The following is a 19,060-nucleotide window of genomic DNA, read 5'->3' on the forward strand; positions in this document are numbered from 1 at the left end:
AATCCTGGAAATTAAAGGGATAACCTATTAATTGAGAAATGGCTGAATAAATCACAGTATATGAATAGCTAGCAATACTACTGTGATATGAGCAAACAGATGATTTCTTTTTTCAATTCTCTCCCCACACACTTAATTGTATTCAATTTTTACATGTAAAAGATATTTTTCAATATTTACTTTTACAGTTTTGATTTCCAAATCATTTTCTCCCTCCTTCCTGTCCACTCCAAGACAGCAAATAATCTGATATGTTATACATGTACAATCATATTAAACATTTCTACATTAGTCATATTGTGAAAGAAGAATCACAACAAAAGGGAAAAAACACAAGAAAAAAAGTGAAAATGGAATACTTCAATTTGCATTCAGACTTCATAGTTCTTTCTCTGGATCAAACAGATGATTTTTAAAGAGACATGGAAAGACTCATGAAGTAAGCAGAATATAAACAATAATTTATACTAAAAACATCAATATGATAAAAATATACAATTCTTTTAAAGTTTTTGACATTGTTTTAAAAAATTGTGAGTTCCAATATCTCTCCCTTCAACCCTTCTCTCATTCATTGAGAAGGCAAGCAGTATGATACCCATTATATATGTCATGAAAAACATAAAAACGAACAATTCTGAGGACTTTTATGATAACGAAGAGTGAATTGGGCAGAACCTGGAGAGCAATTTATAGACTAACAACATTGTAAAGACAAACAATTTTGAAAGTTGTAAGAATTATAATCATTATGAGAGAATCTTTCTTGCTTTTGACTATCCTTTTTTTTTTTTTTTAATTAAAAGGGACTAATTCTTTTCCCCCCCAATGAGTGAAGATGGTAGGGTAGGGGATGAAGGGGGAAAAGTCAATTAAAAAATTTTAAAATAAAAGTGGGAAGTGCTATAGATATAAGAGATTACATGCATTTTCTGAAGTTCTTGTAGTGTTCATTTTGCTTAACTATTTTACTTCTCTTACAAAGAGAGCTCTCAGGGAGCTCAGGAAATATGTAAATGTTTGTAATATAAAAACCAAAACACCTAAATAAAACTTATTTTTTAAAAAAAGGGAGAATTAAATCAGTACAGGCAGAATTTAAGAGAAAATGAATTGTGGGGACAGCTAGATGGTTCAATGGATAGAGCACCAGAAAAATCTGAGTTCAAAACTAGCCTCAGACACTTAACACATCCTAGTTGTGTGACCCTGGACAAGTCACTTAACTCCAACTGCCTTTAAAAAAAAAAAAAGAAAATGAATCACGTAGAAAAAATAGATCACCAATGTAAGATCAATAAAATTGATCAATTAATGTATGTTACCTAAGCTGGTAACATTATCCTATTAAAATAATTTCAGGAGTAAGTATTATGATGAAAAAAGGAAGAAATATTTTAGCAAATGGGATATGGTAAATTTTGACTGGTGGGAAGGTAAAGAAGTCATGGATACAGTAAAAGACTTTAATTAAGTAAGGCCAGGATGGAGAAAAGATCCTGGACCATTTAAGAAGGTCAACAAAAGAAAGAATGATATTTATCCAATTGATGTTTACTGGTAAACTTAAAACTATTTGTAAAAGACAGAAACCAAGTGTGGTAGTTAAGGAAGTGAGAAAATTAAGATATTGCTTAAAATATCTTTACATAAATGGTGAATTTACTGATGAAAGGAAGAAAAGAAATCAGAATATTATCTGAAAGAACATAAGGATCGAGACATTTTCCCCCCAAGGATAGAAGCCTAGTATGCATAAAAGAGAAGGAAAAATTAAGATAATGTAAACAGAATAATCAATAGAATTGTTCTTTAAAATAGAGAAGGGAAGAAATGAGTGGAGAGGGAGAGAGTGAAAAATTATTATAAAAGATCTTTTTCTCCCCTACATTCAACAGCTATGAACACTGTTGTTCAGAAATAAAATCTAAACTTAGACCTAAACATAGAGATAAAACCCAAATAAAATGAAACAAACAGTATATTTAAAAAGCACTTACCAGGACAAGACAGGTATCAACTAATGAAAATGTGCCAGACCGGCCAATGCCTGCACTACAGTGAATTACTGCAGGTCCATGTTCAGCATTCAGGGAACCAGATTCTCGAACTTTAAATAAGAAGTTGAGGAATGAAGCTGGTGATTCAGGGACTCCAAAATCTGGCCATGTAGTATAATGAAAGTGAGATATTATCCTGGTCTCACCAGTCTACAACATGAAAATTAAAGGGGGGAGAGGGGGAAGGAAGAAAAGTTAGTTTTGTCTGATTTGTCTATTTGTTATTTAACAAAGATCAACTATGTCATTGATGATTTGACCTAGTCAAATAATTAATCTCTCTGGGACTGAACTCCTCATATATAAAGTGAGGCTAATATAGATAACTCAAGGTCTCTACAACTTTAACATTCTGATTTCCATGCTCAATACCCCAGTTTTAATATTTATAACTAAATTCTTTGAACCCTAATTTTCCCATTCAGGATGTAATCTACTTATTGTTTTTTCTAAATGCAGGGGAAAAACTTTTGAGAAATATACTTGGAAATAGCTATCACTATTTCAAAAAACAATAATAACAAATATGATTCTCTTTAAGTGATAAGATAGTATCAGGATAACCAGTTTCCTTTCACAAACTAATTAAAAAAAAAAATTCCTTGAAACATTCAATCAGTTTCTCTGATCAGGGTTTATGCTTTTACCTTTCCCTTGCATACACACGCAAATTCTAAAAGAAAATCACTTTAAAGGTTTCAAATTTTTACAGTTTTTACTTGAATTTCAAATATATAGCAAAACTGACATATCTGAATTATCTTTCTGGTCAAATATCCACGAGCCTCAGAGTTATGTGACTTTTTGCTTTCCTTCAATACAACTTACCAAGCTAATCACCAGTTTTATAAACCTTGGAATTGGAAACAGTCCAAAACAAACATACTGATAGATAAGTAACTATAGATTTGGTTTTTAATGTGTAGATAGGTAAGTCTAAATTTTTGAGTTCTATGAATATCGTTTAGGAGACTCTGCAAAATCAACTTTAAATATATGGAAAATATATGAAGGACTTCATTATAGAGAATTCCTCTTTGAATTTTATGCCTGACTTCCAGCACAATAGCCAAACATTTCTAAAATCTCTTTCCCCCTATTTCAGTTCTAATGTGGTCAAAAAATTTCAATTTAGAAACATTTTTATTTAAGCACCTACTCTGTAGCAGCAGCACAGCTAAAAAGGACAAAAATAAAAGTTACCTTGCATTTTATCATAAGAGACAACATGTATTCTAAATAAGTTCATATACAAGCTAAATTTTTGGGGAAAAGAATGTCAACACAGCTGGAAGACAGAATGAATTTTTGTAGAAAGCATAGTTCAAACAGAATTTTGAAGATGACAAAGGATTCTAGCAGTTGGAGATGTGAAAGTGCATTCCAAATGCAAGACATTCAATGCAAAGGAATGAAAGCAGGAGATGGTATATCACATGTAAGGAACAGCAGGAAGAAAAATAATTTACTGGAAAGAGAGATGAGCCACTTTGTAAAAGACTTTAAATGTTAGGGGAGTTTTATTTGATTCTAAATGAATGCTGAGTCTCTAGAGTTTACTGGGACAATAAAATTATCCCTAGACCAGAAATTAATGAAAATTGTTTTGGATAATGTGTGCTTTAATATTTTTGATTCGGAAGAGACTTGATAGCAGAAAAACTAATTAGAAAACTATTATAATTACCTGGTATCCATTAGTAGAGAATGTGTGAAGCAGGAGGTATGAATGATAAGACTTAAAAAGTGGGGCAGGTAGTGTTAGGAGCCAAAGACAAGAGAATCTTAATATAAGAACATAGGTGATTGAAGGAGGATGCTACTCTTGATAAGATAATAGAGAAGTTAGCAAGAGAAGTGAATTTGGAGAGAGAACGAGTTATTTTAGACCTGTTAAGTTTGAAACGTTTATGGGATACACACACACACACACACACACACACACTATAAATATAGCTGAGGAGAAAGACAAAGGACAAATATATTTATCTGGAAGTCAAAACCCATTGGAGCTAATGAGATCACCAAGAGATAGCAAAAAGAGAAAAAAGGTGGCTTTCTAACAAAATGTTGGCGACATGGATGATGATCAAGCAAAGAGTGAAGCATGACCAAACAAATATGAAAATAAAGAGACGGTAGTGTCACCACCACCCAGAGAGGAACAAGGGAGAAGATAGTGATTAATAGTGTTAAATGTCATAGAGAAGTCAAGAATATAACTATTAAATACCAGTGAAAACTATTCTAATAATAATAATAATTATATATTTTTGGTGAGGCAATCAGGATTAAGTGACTTGCCCAAGGTCACACAGCTATTAAGTATCAAGTATCTGAGGCTGAATTTGAACTAAGGTGCTCCTCACTCCAGGGCCAGTACTCTATACACTGTGCTACCCAGCTGCCCATTATTCTAATAAAAACTAACTTTAGTCTGAAATTGACTTGTATAGAATATTCTTAGTGAGGAAATTTGCTTCTTCCTATGCAGCTGTTAGCTACCTCAGATACTGAGAAATTACATGGTCAAAACCACAATAAGCCTCCTTTTTATAAATGTGAAGTCAACTTTCAGTTCACTCATCACAATGTCTCTGAAATTTTAAAAAGCAAGAAAAGTGTATAAATGTATAAGTAGTTATTCATGTGCTTAGTTGCCTTTTTGAAGGATTTCCCCAAACTTCTAGTTATCTTTTCTTGACATGATTCAATGTATCTTAATACTATATTATTTGTTCATGTCAGCTGTTTTTCTAATTTTTAGTTGCTTTACTGCTATATCTCAGCTTCCTCTATTAGCATCTCCAGGACCATGATGTTATCATCCAAAAGTCACTCACTCTATTGCCCTCAATACAGATCTTGGCAGATCTTTGCCAATTTCCTTTATTTTGTTGACTCCCATCCAATTTTGTCATTAATTACCCTTAAGATGGTTTTGCTAGTTGGGCCTGTTAACTGAGGCGTTGGGGCAGTATTTCTCAAAACTTTTTACTATACTTTTGAAAGAAATTTTATGAAGAGTAGATGTTTCCAGTATCTGTTATCTTTTCCCTCCTTAGCAAATAAGGTGTTCAATTAATGTAGTTTTGGGGTCACTTTTCGTTTCCTTATTATGGCAACTGATTTATATCAGTTGATTTTTACCTGAAATTGCTATAATCAACACTGTTTTTCTTGCTTTATGTATTTCCCATTTTTCAGATCAATACTTTATTTAAATAGGTCAGGTTAGTTGTTTTAATAGCACAAAGAATTCTGTCCCATTTTTGTTCCTTCTACATTAGTAATCATTTTGATGTTGTTTTAATAAGTTGCTGACTGGAATATATATAGACAATTGATGCTGGAATGATGAATCAATAAAAACAATTTTCTGTCTGATAATCAATTCTGTATTTCTGATGTCATTTAATACTTCACATTCCAATTTTTTTCTAAAGTATTTAAAATGCTTTGGGGGGAACCTCTGAAGAATTTACAAATCATTGGCTTCTTTTGTTCTTTAATCCTGAACCATATTTTCTAGGAAATTTGTTGTCCTCACCTATTTCTACCTCTTGGTTGAAGTCACTGACAATTTTTTGTTGATTTAATATGGAGGATATTAAGTTCTTAAATTTTTTAAAAAATTGGTTATGAGTTAAGCATATTAAAAGCATTTCAATATACAAAGAATGAGATATAAAACTGAATAGAAAAAACCATAACTACTTGTTGCAGCTTAAAAATAGGCTACAATATAGTAACAAAATTGCATTGTCTTCTAAATTTTTTTCTATACTTTTAAAAATATTTTACTGATGCTCCATTCTTTTTTTCATTTCTCTTGGAGATTCTCAATTTCTCTTGTATCACTATCACTAGCTATTAACTCATCCTTCCCCAAAGGAAGCTCTTTTAATAATCAATAAGCACAGTCAAGTAAAACAAATGAAGGGATTGGCTGTATCTGAAAATGTGTCTAAATTTGTCCTTCTAGTCTGTCTCCTTTTTGTCAATAGACAGGCATACTTTATCAGTTTTTTGTAGTTATGATGAATTACTGAGCTGAAATCGTTCCTATTAGTTATTACTTCCAGCAAAATAATATGCAATTATATTTGCACATTAAAATTTGTTCAGACATTCTCCAAACAAATGGCATTTAATTTGTTCTTTGTAAGAAGAACAAAAAATAGTTATAATTTTTTTTTTCAGAGGGGAGGGGTGCTACATATGGGTTTTCTACCTCAGTTTTGGTTATCTTTGGGATATAGGACAAGTAATTCCATTAATGGGTCAAAGACTTTACATGATTTATTGATTTTTAGAGTATAGTTCCAAACTATGTTCCAGAAAGGCTGGAAAAGTTGGTAGCTCAGCTGATAGTACTTTCCTATCTTTCCTAAAAATTCTACAACTACCATTTTCTTTACTCAGCTTTGTCAGTCTCAATGGATTTGAGGTAAAATCTCATAGTTCTTTTTTCTTGGTCACCTGGAACATTCTTTCATATGGTTACTAATAGATTTGTAGTACTTTATTTGAAAACGGCAGGTTCGTGTCCTTTCCTTTTCTATTGTAGAATGGCTCGTTCTTATATATTTGCACCATTAGCCCTTTATAGAATGGTTAAAAACCTATATTTGGTGTAAATTAATTTCTCTTCTAATTCTTAAAAAAAATTTAATAGTATTTTATTTTCCCAAATACATGCAAAGATAGTTTTCAACAGTCACCTTTGCAAAAACTGTATTCCAAATTTTTCTTCCTCTCCCAAAAACAGTAAGTAATCCAAAATAGGTTAGACATATACAATTCTTTTAACATATTTCCATATCGTATCATGTGCAAAAAAAATCAATTAAAAAAAAAAACTACAAGCAAACAACAAGAAAATGGAAAATACTATTATGCTCTGACCCACATTCAATCTACATAGTAGTCTCTTTGGTTGGCACTCTCTATTACAAGCCTATGGGAATTACCTTGAATCACCTCATTGTTGAAAAGAGCCAAGTTCATCATAGTTGATTCAGCACATAATCTTGTTAGTGTGTACAATGTATCTTGGTTCTGTTCATTTCATTTAGCATTAGTTCATATAAGTCTTTCCAGGCTTTTTTGAAATCAACCTGCTCATCATTTCTTATGGAACAATGTTCTATTACCTTCATGTACCACAACTTATACAGATTACCCAACTGAAGTACATCCACTCAATTTCCAGTTCCTTGTCACTATAAAAAGAGGTGCTATAAACATTTTTGCATAATCTTTTATGATCTTTTTGGGATACAGACCCAATATTCTCTTCTAGTTTTTAATACACTGCTTTTACAAAAGCTTTTCTAACAGGTGCAACTGAAATGGCCCGTTAAAAAAAAAATCTTCTATAATCTGATAAAGAATTCTTCCCCCTCTTCTAAATTTTAATATGACCTAGACTAAATCTAATGTCTTCCAGATTGTTTTCCAATTTTCCTTAGCAGTTGGGTGGTATCCTTGAGTTAGCACATACTATGCTATTATGGGTTCTATGCTTTTGTACTGAGCGTCTCCTCTCCATAGAATGGAGTCCTTCCTCACCTCTGTCATGGAGACAGCTCTATCTTTCTTCCTTCAGGTTGCAGTTCAAATGCTACCCTCTACATGAAGCCTTTCCTGTTTCTCCTACCTCATGGAAGTGTCTTCCTTCCCTAGATTGTGTTTATGTATGTTCATGTTGTTTCCTTGCGACAAAAAAGAATGAATTATCTTTTTTTTCCTTTTGTATTTGTGGCTCTAGTCCCTAACAGAGTTATCACATAGTAGCTACTTAGTTATTGTCCTTCAATGTCACTGTTATAGAATGGAGTTAACAGTGTGTCCAACTGTAGCTAATCAGACCAACATGAGCTCAGAATGCTCTACCACAAATCAGGCACAAATAATCCCTATGAACATCTGGGGTGAACTCTTTTAATTTGGTTCATCTCACATTTCTTCTAAGTTAATTCAATTATGCTTTACTCATAACGCACAGTACCTTCTCTGATGAGGGCATGTATACAGTATATAGAATACCTTGGCTGGAGTCAGAAATACTCATCTTACTAAGTTCAAATCTGACCTCAGACACTTAATAGCTATGTAACCCTTAGCAAAAATCAGTAGGTATTTAATAAATGCTTGTTGATTGTCTTTAGTTGTTTCTGGGTCATATTTACTTAATCACTGATCAACTTTTCTACTTTTTAAATCAGTAGCAAACTATTAATTATTAACTTATTATATAGTTTAATATCTAAAAATTATAATGTATTCTTCACCCCTACTTTTTTTTCACTGAGAATCTTGACTTTTTATTCTTCTAGAAGAATTTTATTATTTTGTCTAGTTCTATAAAATAATCCTTTCATAATTTGGTTGTCATGACATTAAATCTATAAATTATCTTAGGTAACATTGTTATTTTTAGTATACAGGCACAGCCCAACTACTAACAATTATAACCTCTCCAATTAAGAGTTTGGGGTAGATGTATCTATCTACTTCTTGACAATAGTTTAGAACGTTAATATTTTATACATTTTGTAATTTATTATGATTGGAATTTTTTTCTTCCACTGTTTTGTTAGTAATACACAGAAAAGTTGATGGTTTCTGTGGGTTATTTCATTTTCTATGTCCTAGTTAATTTTTTCAGTTCATTGTTCCTCTAGATCAGTGGTTCTCAAAGTCTGGTCCAGAGCATCCTGGGAATCTCTGAAATCCTTTCAGAGTCTACAAATTCATAATTAGTTTTTTATGTTTAGGGTGATCAGTATCTATAACTATAAACCACATAAAAAAAACTCTTTGGACAGATCCTCAATCATTTTTAATAGGATAAAGATATTGAGAACAAAAGTTTGAGGACCACTGCTCTAGATAAATCTTCATATCTTCTGCAAAAAGCTGTTTTCTATTTGCCTATGCTTATTTCTTCAATTTCCTTCTTTGTCTTACTGTTTTAGCAAACATTTCTAGAATTATCTGATAGTAGTGACATCGGAAATCCTTACTTTGCCTCAGATTTTATCAGAAAGGATTGTAATTATCATCAAGCAGTCAATGATAAGCCTTTTCATGCTTAGCTAGGATGATTTGGGAAAAGCAGACTAAATAAAATTTTTAATATTAAAATAAACATAATATTAAAGATTAAAGATATTTTAATATTAAATATATATATTTAATTTAAGATATATTAATATTAAAGATAATTATTAAATATTAAAATTAAACTATTTAACAATATTCTTAAAAGCCTAATATTTAAAATTAAATTACCTATTTAAAATTGCTAAAAAACTTCTCATACAATAATGACAAAGTCAAGCCTGCCAGAACTTGTTTCTACTGAAACACTCTTCAAGTCTCCTGAGTTATCTACCTGACATTATATTACATAAATATTACAAACAAATATAAATGCATAAAAGATATGCAACACTTTTCGCCACTTAATAACTAAGTGGTTAGTCATGGAGAATATGTTACCTGAGCTAGGATTTAAAGGGTAGGTAGGAATACAAAAAAGCAAAGGAAGAAGGAATAAATTCCAACAATGATGAACAGACTGAGCAAAATCAGATTATTTGGGAGGGAGGAAATAGGGTATAGGAATAGTCCAATTAAGCTAAAATATAGCTTATGTGATAAGAAATAGGAGGCAACATGAGAATGGTATCAGAATATGGAGGAAAGGAAAGAAATCAGAACACATGTTAAATAATGGGCAGAATTAACAATTTCTTAGTAACTGAACATGTCATATTTGAGTTCTTCTAAATTTACATTTCTATTTGAGTGCAGTAAAGCTAGAAGGCAATTTCCTTGTAGAATTGTTGCTACCCTAAGAAATATTTTGCAGCCTATTACAGAAATGACCAAAACTTCTATTCCTGCATTAGAAGAAGTCTTTCATCATTGGAAAGTTCAGTTCTGGATGTATATTCCTAACTAATTTTTTTTGGTTTTGTTATTTAGTAAATCTTAAATGATAAAATTCTTATTTCAAGTCCAGAATTCTTCTCCTAGGAATCTCTTTTGAAAATAATATTATTATTAATTTGACTAATTCAGGTTAATACCTTTAGAGTGATGTGGAGTTAGACTCATTTTTTTTTACAAGTCTTCAAAGGTCACAGTGTCTTCTAGATTCAGCCTGAAATTTATTAGACTGCAGCATCTTCTCCTATGATCCAATATCCACGAATTTTTCATATGCTCTGCAATTGCATCACATCCTGGCTTGCAACCTTCTGTTCCTCTAGTCTTGGGTGGTTGTTTTATTTTCTGTCTGAATAATTTTGGCTCACAACCACTGTTCCTTTTTTCAAATTCAGGTCAGCTATCATGAATACTCAAAGACATTTCCCAGAAATTTTAATGTTTGTTTATTCACTCTGGTCCACCTCACCAATAGTTTTCACAAAAAATAAATAAATAAAAATAAAAAAATACCACACCAGTGTACTCCCCTCCCCACCCCCCCCCAGGGAGGAAAGATTTAAGTTTTGTCTCTATCCACCCCCACCAAAGAATTTAATTTTGATTGATTTATCTCTATCTTATTGAAATAAGATGCTGCTATTAAAAACAAACAAAAAACCTCACAGAATGAGATACCCTGGAACTAAAAGAGAGCTCACAAGGTAATAAAAGTCGTGTTTGTTCCCATAATTTAAAAGAAATATTTACTTGAATAAATTTCATTCTTTCTTTTCTAATATTTTCACTAATATTTGCAAGAAGTTATGGAAATACAATGCAAAGTTAAAATATAACTCACCACAGACTGTGAGCTATTTGAGAAAAAATACCTTTTTTTTTTTTCATAACTAGCACCTAGCACAATGCCTAACACAAAATAGGTGCTTTATAAATGCTGACTCATTAGCTCATCATTTCCCCTCAAAACAATATTAATTTCCAGACTTTATTATTTCTTTCAATGTCATTATTTTTTCTAAGACTTAAAATCATATTTAGAATGGAAAACTGTTGTTTATCCTTCATTTTCAAAGAACCAATAACATCATGAGATGATATCTTAATTTGTGAGTGAGCTGGATTTAAGTGAGGCAGAATTATACAAAGTCATCAGCTTCACTGTCTCTTCTGTCACTGGTAGTTAAGACAAAGTGAAGACAATGGTCTGGGCTGAAGTAGATAACCTTAGCATATACAAATGTGTAATCAAGCTTTAAGGGCTACTGGAACAAATTGTTCTCCTCTACTAATTTCACCAGAAGAAATCTTTACTGTTTAGAGTTGTCTATTTCCCTAATTTATCAACGTTTTTGGTTTGAGGTCTGTCAGTTACTTACCCTCAATCTGGTTTACTTAGTTTCCTGAAATGGCTTTTACCAGTCTGCTATTCATGACAGATTCTTGGAGCCACAGGTGACGATATAATACAAGGTTTCTCAGTAAATTCCCTCCGAATTCATTCTATATACTACTGCCTAAAAATATCATCTCTCTCCCTATCAAAAACAAATCAAAATAACTTTCAATATCTTTCCAATATTTATAGAATAAATTTCAAACTCTTTAGCATGGCATTCAAGGCATTATCTCTTTATCTCCCTTATAGGAACAATAATGTACAACTAAAAGCTATGTAGTGCTTTCTATATCATATCTCATTTAATATTGACAACTCTCTATTCCCATTTTAAGAATAAGACAAGTGAAAGATTTCCCCAGGGTTATTCAGCTAAGTGCCAAAGGCAGAATTCAAACCCAGGTCTTCCTGAGTCAGTCTAGTATTTAATCTATTACCATCATGCTACATCCCCAAAATCCATTTATTCCAGTCAAGTAATCTAGTCTGAACATTCCAGTTTCTGCCTTGCTCAAGCAAGTTTCTCTGCTTGCAATAAGCTCTTGTACTATTTAAATACTTGATGCCCAAGGATTAATCTGATTATGCTTGTTCTTAGTAACTACTTTTTTCTCTGAAATGCTATATGAAATGCTGTAACATTTGTATATTTTACTTGACAGTGTAATATTGTATTATCTTTTAAAATTTATTGCATCCATAAGATAATTCTCTTGAAGACAGAGATATTGTCTTGAATATATTTTAAATATGGCCTGAACACGGTAAGTATTCAGTAAATGATAGCTAGATAATGAGAAGGAATAAAGGAAATAATCATAATAGCTCACTCTTTTAGAGTCTTTTAAGATTAAAAATATGTTGTGTAAGACAGAGCCAAGATGGCAGGATATGGGCAACAACTCAGATGAATTCTCAATGTTATCCTCAAAATAACTTCAAATTTTGGAACAGCAACAAATTTTTCAGTCTAAAACATTTCTCTTATTTAAGACAATTTATATCTCAGATATTAGTGTGGGAGCACCAGTAGGGGAGCTTTGGAGGTGACTGAGACCACAGTGACAGCAGCAGCTTCAGGAGGAGCTCTCAACTCAGGACAGGATGGGGTCAAATAACTGGGATTGTTTGCTGGTCCTAAGTAAAAGTGGCTGCCAATAACTCTATTCCCATACCAGTCCTAGTTCAGTTTCGGAATAGAGAGGAATGTGATTTGTTGGTCACTCATGCAGAGGCGCTAGTCATGGTTCCAAGGCTAAGAAAAGAGCTAGAGCCTGCAGCTGCAGTGGAACAGAGACTTTTACTGGGTAAAAACCAGAGAGAATAGTAACCCATATCTCTCCTCCATGGATAAGACCACCTCAGAAGTACCCCAAACTTGCAGATTCCCACAACAAGCTCTGAAAATACAAAAAAGCCTAAAGCATGGCACAGTGCTTCCTATCCCCAGATGAAACAGAACTAAACTTTAACATGAATTTCAGTCAAGAAACAGGCTGGAAAAGATGAGAAAACAACAACAAAAAGGAATTAACAGTAAGAACTACTACGGTGTTAAGGAAGACTAAGGCATAAATTTAGACAATAACAATGTGAAAAACAGCCCCAAAGTCTCAAGGAAAAGTGCTAATTGGACCTAAGCCCAATAAGAATTCCTGAAATGGTCAGAGAGAGCAAGTATGCTCCACCAGCTGCCAAACAGCCCAGTGTTTTTGACCAGTGATTGGTCAAGACTGATAGTGCTGAAGCTTGGGGTTGCAGCCTTTGTGTTTGCAGGTTGCTATGCATTTCAAATCTGGAAACCTGTGAAACAAGTAATCACAGAAACTGCAAAGAAGATTCAGTCTTTCATAGTACAATAAAGGAGGATTGAGCCAAAAAAGAGTTAGGCGAAGCATAAACCCATCTGTTGGCAAGACCAAGTTTAAAACAGTTCACAGGAGAATCATAATTATGATTCTGAAGCATCTGGATTTATAAAGGTGGATCTCCTTATTTAGCAACCAAAATAAACAAAGTGAAAAACTTGCTAGAATCCAACACCAAACGGTGACACTAGGACTACTGTGATGGAAAGTGGAACTTTTAAGATTTAATAAAGTTCTGCAGAATTAAAAAAAAATACAAGAAAATTATGAAAAGGGTATTAACAGCTTGATAAAAGAGGCAAAAACAAATCTAAAGAAAATAACACTTTAAAAAATAAAATTGGCCTAATGATAAAAGGGGACAAAAATTCACTTAACTCTATCAAAAAACAAAACTGGCCAAGTGTAAAAAGAGGTATAAAAGATTGCTGAGAAATTCCTTAAAAATTAGAAATGAGCAATTAGAAGTTAAAAGCTACATGAAACATTAAGAAACAATTTAAAAAAGTAAAAAATATAAAATGTAAAATGTGAAATACCTCATCAGAAAAACAACTCATCTGGAAAACAAATCCAGGAGAGATTAGCTTAAGAATTATTATACTACCTAAAAGCTAAGATGAAAAAAAGAAAGGAAAAAAGGAGGAAAGGAGAGAGGGAAAGAGAAAATAAGGAAGGATGGACCCCGAACATCATATTTATTATAGAAAGAACTTACATAGAGAATATGGCTATGAGTCTGGCAAAAATTTTCTCACACAAAGGAAGTGTGCAAGGAATAACTTTTATAGTGAAGAGGAAAATGTATGTGTGTGTGTGTGTAGAAGCAATACACATACACACACAATTTCAATTAAGTATAGAAATTTACCTTATCCATAGGGAAATCAGAAGGGAAGCAGATAAGAGATATAGTAGGAAGAGATATAGGGGAAGAAAACAAAGAGGAGGATAGATTAAGGGAATCTATGGCCAGAAAACAAAACACACTTTTGAGAAGTGACAGAACAGAAAGAGAACAATAAATGGAAGGAAACAGAATGGAGTGAAATAATTAGTAATTATAATTAGTAATCATAATTGTGAATGAGAAGAGCTCACCTATGAAATCAAAGAAGGTAGAAAACAATATATGTTGTTTAAAGGAGATACACTTGAGAAACACACAAAGAATTAAGATAAAGATCTAGAGCAGAATCTATTATGATTCAGCTAAAGTTAAAAAACTCAGAAATACAAATTATGATCTCAGATAAAGCAAAAGGAAAAATAGACAATTAAAAAAACAGAACAGGAGATACATTTTGATAAAAGGTAATAATGAATGAATATTAAAAAATTTTACAGCACATTTCTGATAAAAATAGTTTAATTCTAAAATATATATATAGAAACAGAATTAAGTTTATAAAAATGAGTCATTCGTCAATTGATAATTGGTCAAAGAGTTCCATCTCCAGTTGTCCTGATCTTACTATTGGATTCAGATAGCTCCAGAGTAGAGTAAGGTTGGTGACTGCATCTACCTCACTTAAATCCACTTCATTTACAATTCATGACATCACTCTTATAAAAGTCTGGGTCCTCTTCAAGAAGGAAGGACAAACAAGAAGCAACAATCTTTGAGTATTAGCAGCTGCATTACTGGGGACCCAACTGGCCAGTTGCCACTGAACAACACAACTCTTTCTTCCCTTCTGTCTCCTCCCTTCCTATCCCCCTCGAGGGAATCATACTCTTACCTGCAGGTGTTCTGCCCCAAGGAATATAAACTTTGATCGCTGAAACCTCATAGGTTATCTTGGAGTTTATGGGCTAGATTTCCTTTTTAAGAAACATGCTTTAAACCCAAAGCAATTGGGCTCTCATTGGCCAAAAATAATTCTCAGTCCAAACCCTATATGGTCATTGTGCTCTGATGGTTCAGAGTGAGGGCAAATAGCAATTGTTTCTGTTTTGGCCAGAAACCCTGAGGGTCTTCCCCTCCTTTTTTTTTTTTCCCTTGAGGACTAGGTAAAAGAGACCATTTTTTGTCTCATTTCTTACTAAGCCTTAATCATTGAATGGATATTACCTCAGATAAACAGATCTGGGAAAGACTTAAGCTTAAAAAGGCCAAAGCCTCTCATGGCATCCAGGGTCATCACTAGTCATCCTCATCTATTATCTTACTACCGGACCCAAATTGCTCTAGAGGAGACAGTGACGATGGCGACTTTACAAAGCCCTGCTGCACATAAATCCAATTTACTTCTCTCAAAAGCAAAGGACAAATTTAACAAATGGTCAAAAAATATAAATTACTAGTTTTTAGAAGAAAAAACCAAAGCTATTTGGAGTCATGAAAAATGTTCTAAATCACAACTGATTAAAGAAATGCAAACTGAAACAATTCTGAAGTACCACTATTTATACTCATCATAATTACAAACTCTAGAGGAGATGAGGGAAACCAGGTACACCAACAAAATTTGCTTGTTGTAAATCAATCTAATAATTTTGGAGAAAATTTTGGAACAATCTGGAGTTCTGGAGAACCAAAGGGCTATAAAACTTCATACTCTTTGACCCAGCAATACTACTACTGGTTCTGTATCCCAAAGAGATCAAAGAAATAGGGAAAAGATCTGTATGTACAAAAATATTTGACTCTTTTTGTGGTGGCAAAGAATTGATAATTGAGGGTATGCCCATCAATTGGGGAGTGTTTGAACAAGCTGAAACATATGATTGTAATTGGGAGTACTATTGCAATATAAGAAATGATGAGGGGGTGGTTTCAGAAAAAAACTTGAGACCTATTTGAACTGATGCAAAGTTAAGTGAGAACTGGGAGATCATTGAACATAGAAAACAGCAAGGATATAATAATAATAACTCTGGATCAATGATCCAAGACAATTCCAAAGGATAAAAAAATACTAACTACTTCCAGAGAGAAAAATGATGAACTCACAGTACAAACTGAAGTATTATTTTCTCACTTTCTTTAACTAATACCATTTGGCTTGTCTTCTCAGTGGAAGAGCATTTGGAACTCAAAATTTAAAAAGAAAAGAATGTTAAATAAAATTTTTTTAAAAAAGATTTAAAATCTTTTTCTCTGAGAAACCTGAGAGAAGAATAATCCTTATTCTACAAAGGAGATTTAAGACCAGAAATTACACAACTGCCCAGGTCACAGCTAATAGTAAGGACAGAATCTGAACTAAAATCTTTTGACCCTTAAGTACATAACTCTTTTGATCTATGCTATATTGCCTCTAAGAAACACAAATGAATTTTGTTTTAACTAAAATTCTTATTCCTGAAATCTTCCCAGAAAACTATTTGTGTGTGTGTGTGTGTGTTTTTTTTTTTTTTTAAGAGAGCCCATACTTACATAAATTATCTGCAATAAAAGGGCAAGAAAAAGTATTTATAGTGGAGGGGAAGAAAAGGAGGGAAGTGAATGAACTTTACTCTCATTGGAATTGGCTCAAAAAGGAAATAACATACATCCTCAATATGGATACAGAAATCTGTCTTATCCTGCAAGAAAGTAGAAGAAGAAGGGAATGTGAGAAGTGGGGAGGGTGATAGAAGAGAGGGCATATAGGAAGTGGTCAAAAGCAAAACACTTTTGAGAAGGATCAGAGTAAAAGGAGAGAATAGAATAACTGGGAGAAATAACACTTTTAGCAATAGTAATTGTGGAAAAAAATTTGGAAGCACGTTTCTCTGATGAAGGTTTCATTTCTCAAATATATGGGGAACTGAGTGAAATTTATTAAAAAAAATTCATTAAGGCCTGGAGAGACTTACACGAACTGATGCTGAGTGAAATGAGCAGGACCAGGAGATCATTATATACTTCAACAATACTATATGATGACCAGTTCTGATGAACCAGGCCATCCTCAGCAACGAGATCAACCAAATCATTTCCAATGGAGCAGTAATGAACTGAACCAGCTATGCCCAGAAAAAGAACTCTGGGAGATGACTAAAAACCATTACATTGAATTCCCAATCCCTATATTTATGCACACCTGCATTTTTGATTTCCTTCACAAGCTAATTGTACAATATTTCAGAGTGATTCTTTTTGTACAGCAAAATAACGTTTTGGTCATGTATACTTATTGTGTATCTAATTTATATTTTAATATATTTAACATCTACTGGTCATCCTGCCATCTAGGGGAGGGGGTGGGGGGGTAAGAGGTGAAAAATTGGAACAAGAGGTTTGGCAATTGTTAATGCTGTAAAGTTACCCATGCATATATCCTGTAAATAAAAAGCTATTAAAAAAAAATTCATTCCTTAATTGACAAATGATCAAAAGATATGAACTATGCAAAGAGCTATAAGATGATGCATATTCTTTGACCTAACAATAACATTACTAGGTATCTTTCCCAAAAGAGGTTTTAAAAAGAGAAAAAGGACCTATATATACAAAAATATTGAGCTGTTATAAGGAGCTCAGGGCAAAGAATTGGGAATTGAGGGGATGCCTATCAACTGGGGAATGGCTGAATAACTTGTGATATATGAAGGTAATAGAATATTGTGGGATGATCAGCTTGTGACTGACTGCCACTCTCAGTAATATAATGATCCAAGACTACTCTGAAATGATGAAAAATGCTATCCAAACCCAGAGAAATAATTGATTGTGTCTGAATACAGGTTGAAGCATATTCTTTGTTTTAACTTTACTTTTCTTTCGCAACATGACTTTTATGGAAATGTGTTGGATAACTTAACATCTTTTTTTTTTTTCCTGTTTCTGGGAATCATTATTATTATTATTGGTTTTATAATTTTATTTTATTTTTTAAATTTTAAATTTTAAAATAAAATTTATTTTATTATTTAAAATATATTAAACATATTAAAAAAAAAACTTTTTTATTGACAGAACCCATGCCAGGGTAATTTTTTACAACATTATCCCTTGTACTCACTTTTGTTCCGATTTTTCCCCTCGCTCCCTCCACCCCTTCCCCCAAATGGCAAGCAGTCCTATACATGTTAAATATTCACATGTCTTCTTAATGGTGGGATGCAAGGGAAGGGAGAGAAAGTTTTAAAAAGAAATGTAAAAAATTGCTTTGCATCTAACTGGGGAAAATAAAAAAATAAAAAAAAACAGAAGGGAGTCAATAACTCTATGATTAGAACTGTGTATTCTTTGACTCAGTAATATCACTATTATGTTTGGTTTCTACTCCACAGAGAACAACAAATAGAGGAAAAGGATCCATTATATAACAAAAAGTTTATTGCAGCTATTTTCTTTTATGGTGGAAAGATTCAGAAATTTAGGGAATACTCATCAACAGGAAAATGGCCAAATAAATTATGGTCTATCTCTCCACTGGAATCTATCTGTTAGAATACTACTGTATTATAAAAAATAATGAAAAATATGTTTCAGAGAAACATTGGATAACTTGTAAGAATGGAAGGAGAGCAAAGTGAGAAACAGGAAAACAATTAGAGCAATATTGCAAAGACAAACAACTTTGTAAGTCTTAAGAATCACTATAATAAACCAACTAAAATTCCAGAAGATACAAATGAAATATGTTAATCACCTCTGGATAGAGAAGGGAGAGATTCAGAGTTTAGAATGAGATATTTTTTGGGGGACATGGCCAATAAGATAATTTATTTTCCTTGACTATAAATGTTTGTTAACAGGGGTTTTGTTTTTCTTGAATTTTTATTTGGACATTGGGGAAGGAAAAAATGCAAATCAGAAAATTAATAAAACTTAATTA

The 19,060-nt window shown here is 32.6% G+C and overlaps 1 protein-coding gene across 3 annotated transcripts in view; it reads right to left on the minus strand.

The window, feature by feature from the left end:
• Positions 1-19,060, minus strand: part of PTPN2 (protein tyrosine phosphatase non-receptor type 2) — an 89,862-nt gene that overhangs the window by 21,902 nt on the left and 48,900 nt on the right. For all 3 annotated transcript variants that reach the window (XM_031946666.1, XM_031946667.1, XM_031946665.1), the window contains exon 6: positions 2,001-2,210. In XM_031946666.1, coding sequence (XP_031802526.1) covers positions 2,001-2,210 — 210 coding nt within the window. The remainder of the gene's footprint in view (positions 1-2,000; positions 2,211-19,060) is intronic.

The sequence above is a fragment of the Sarcophilus harrisii genome, chromosome 1 (assembly GCF_902635505.1).
Source record: "Sarcophilus harrisii chromosome 1, mSarHar1.11, whole genome shotgun sequence".
Lineage (NCBI taxonomy): Eukaryota > Metazoa > Chordata > Mammalia > Dasyuromorphia > Dasyuridae > Sarcophilus > Sarcophilus harrisii.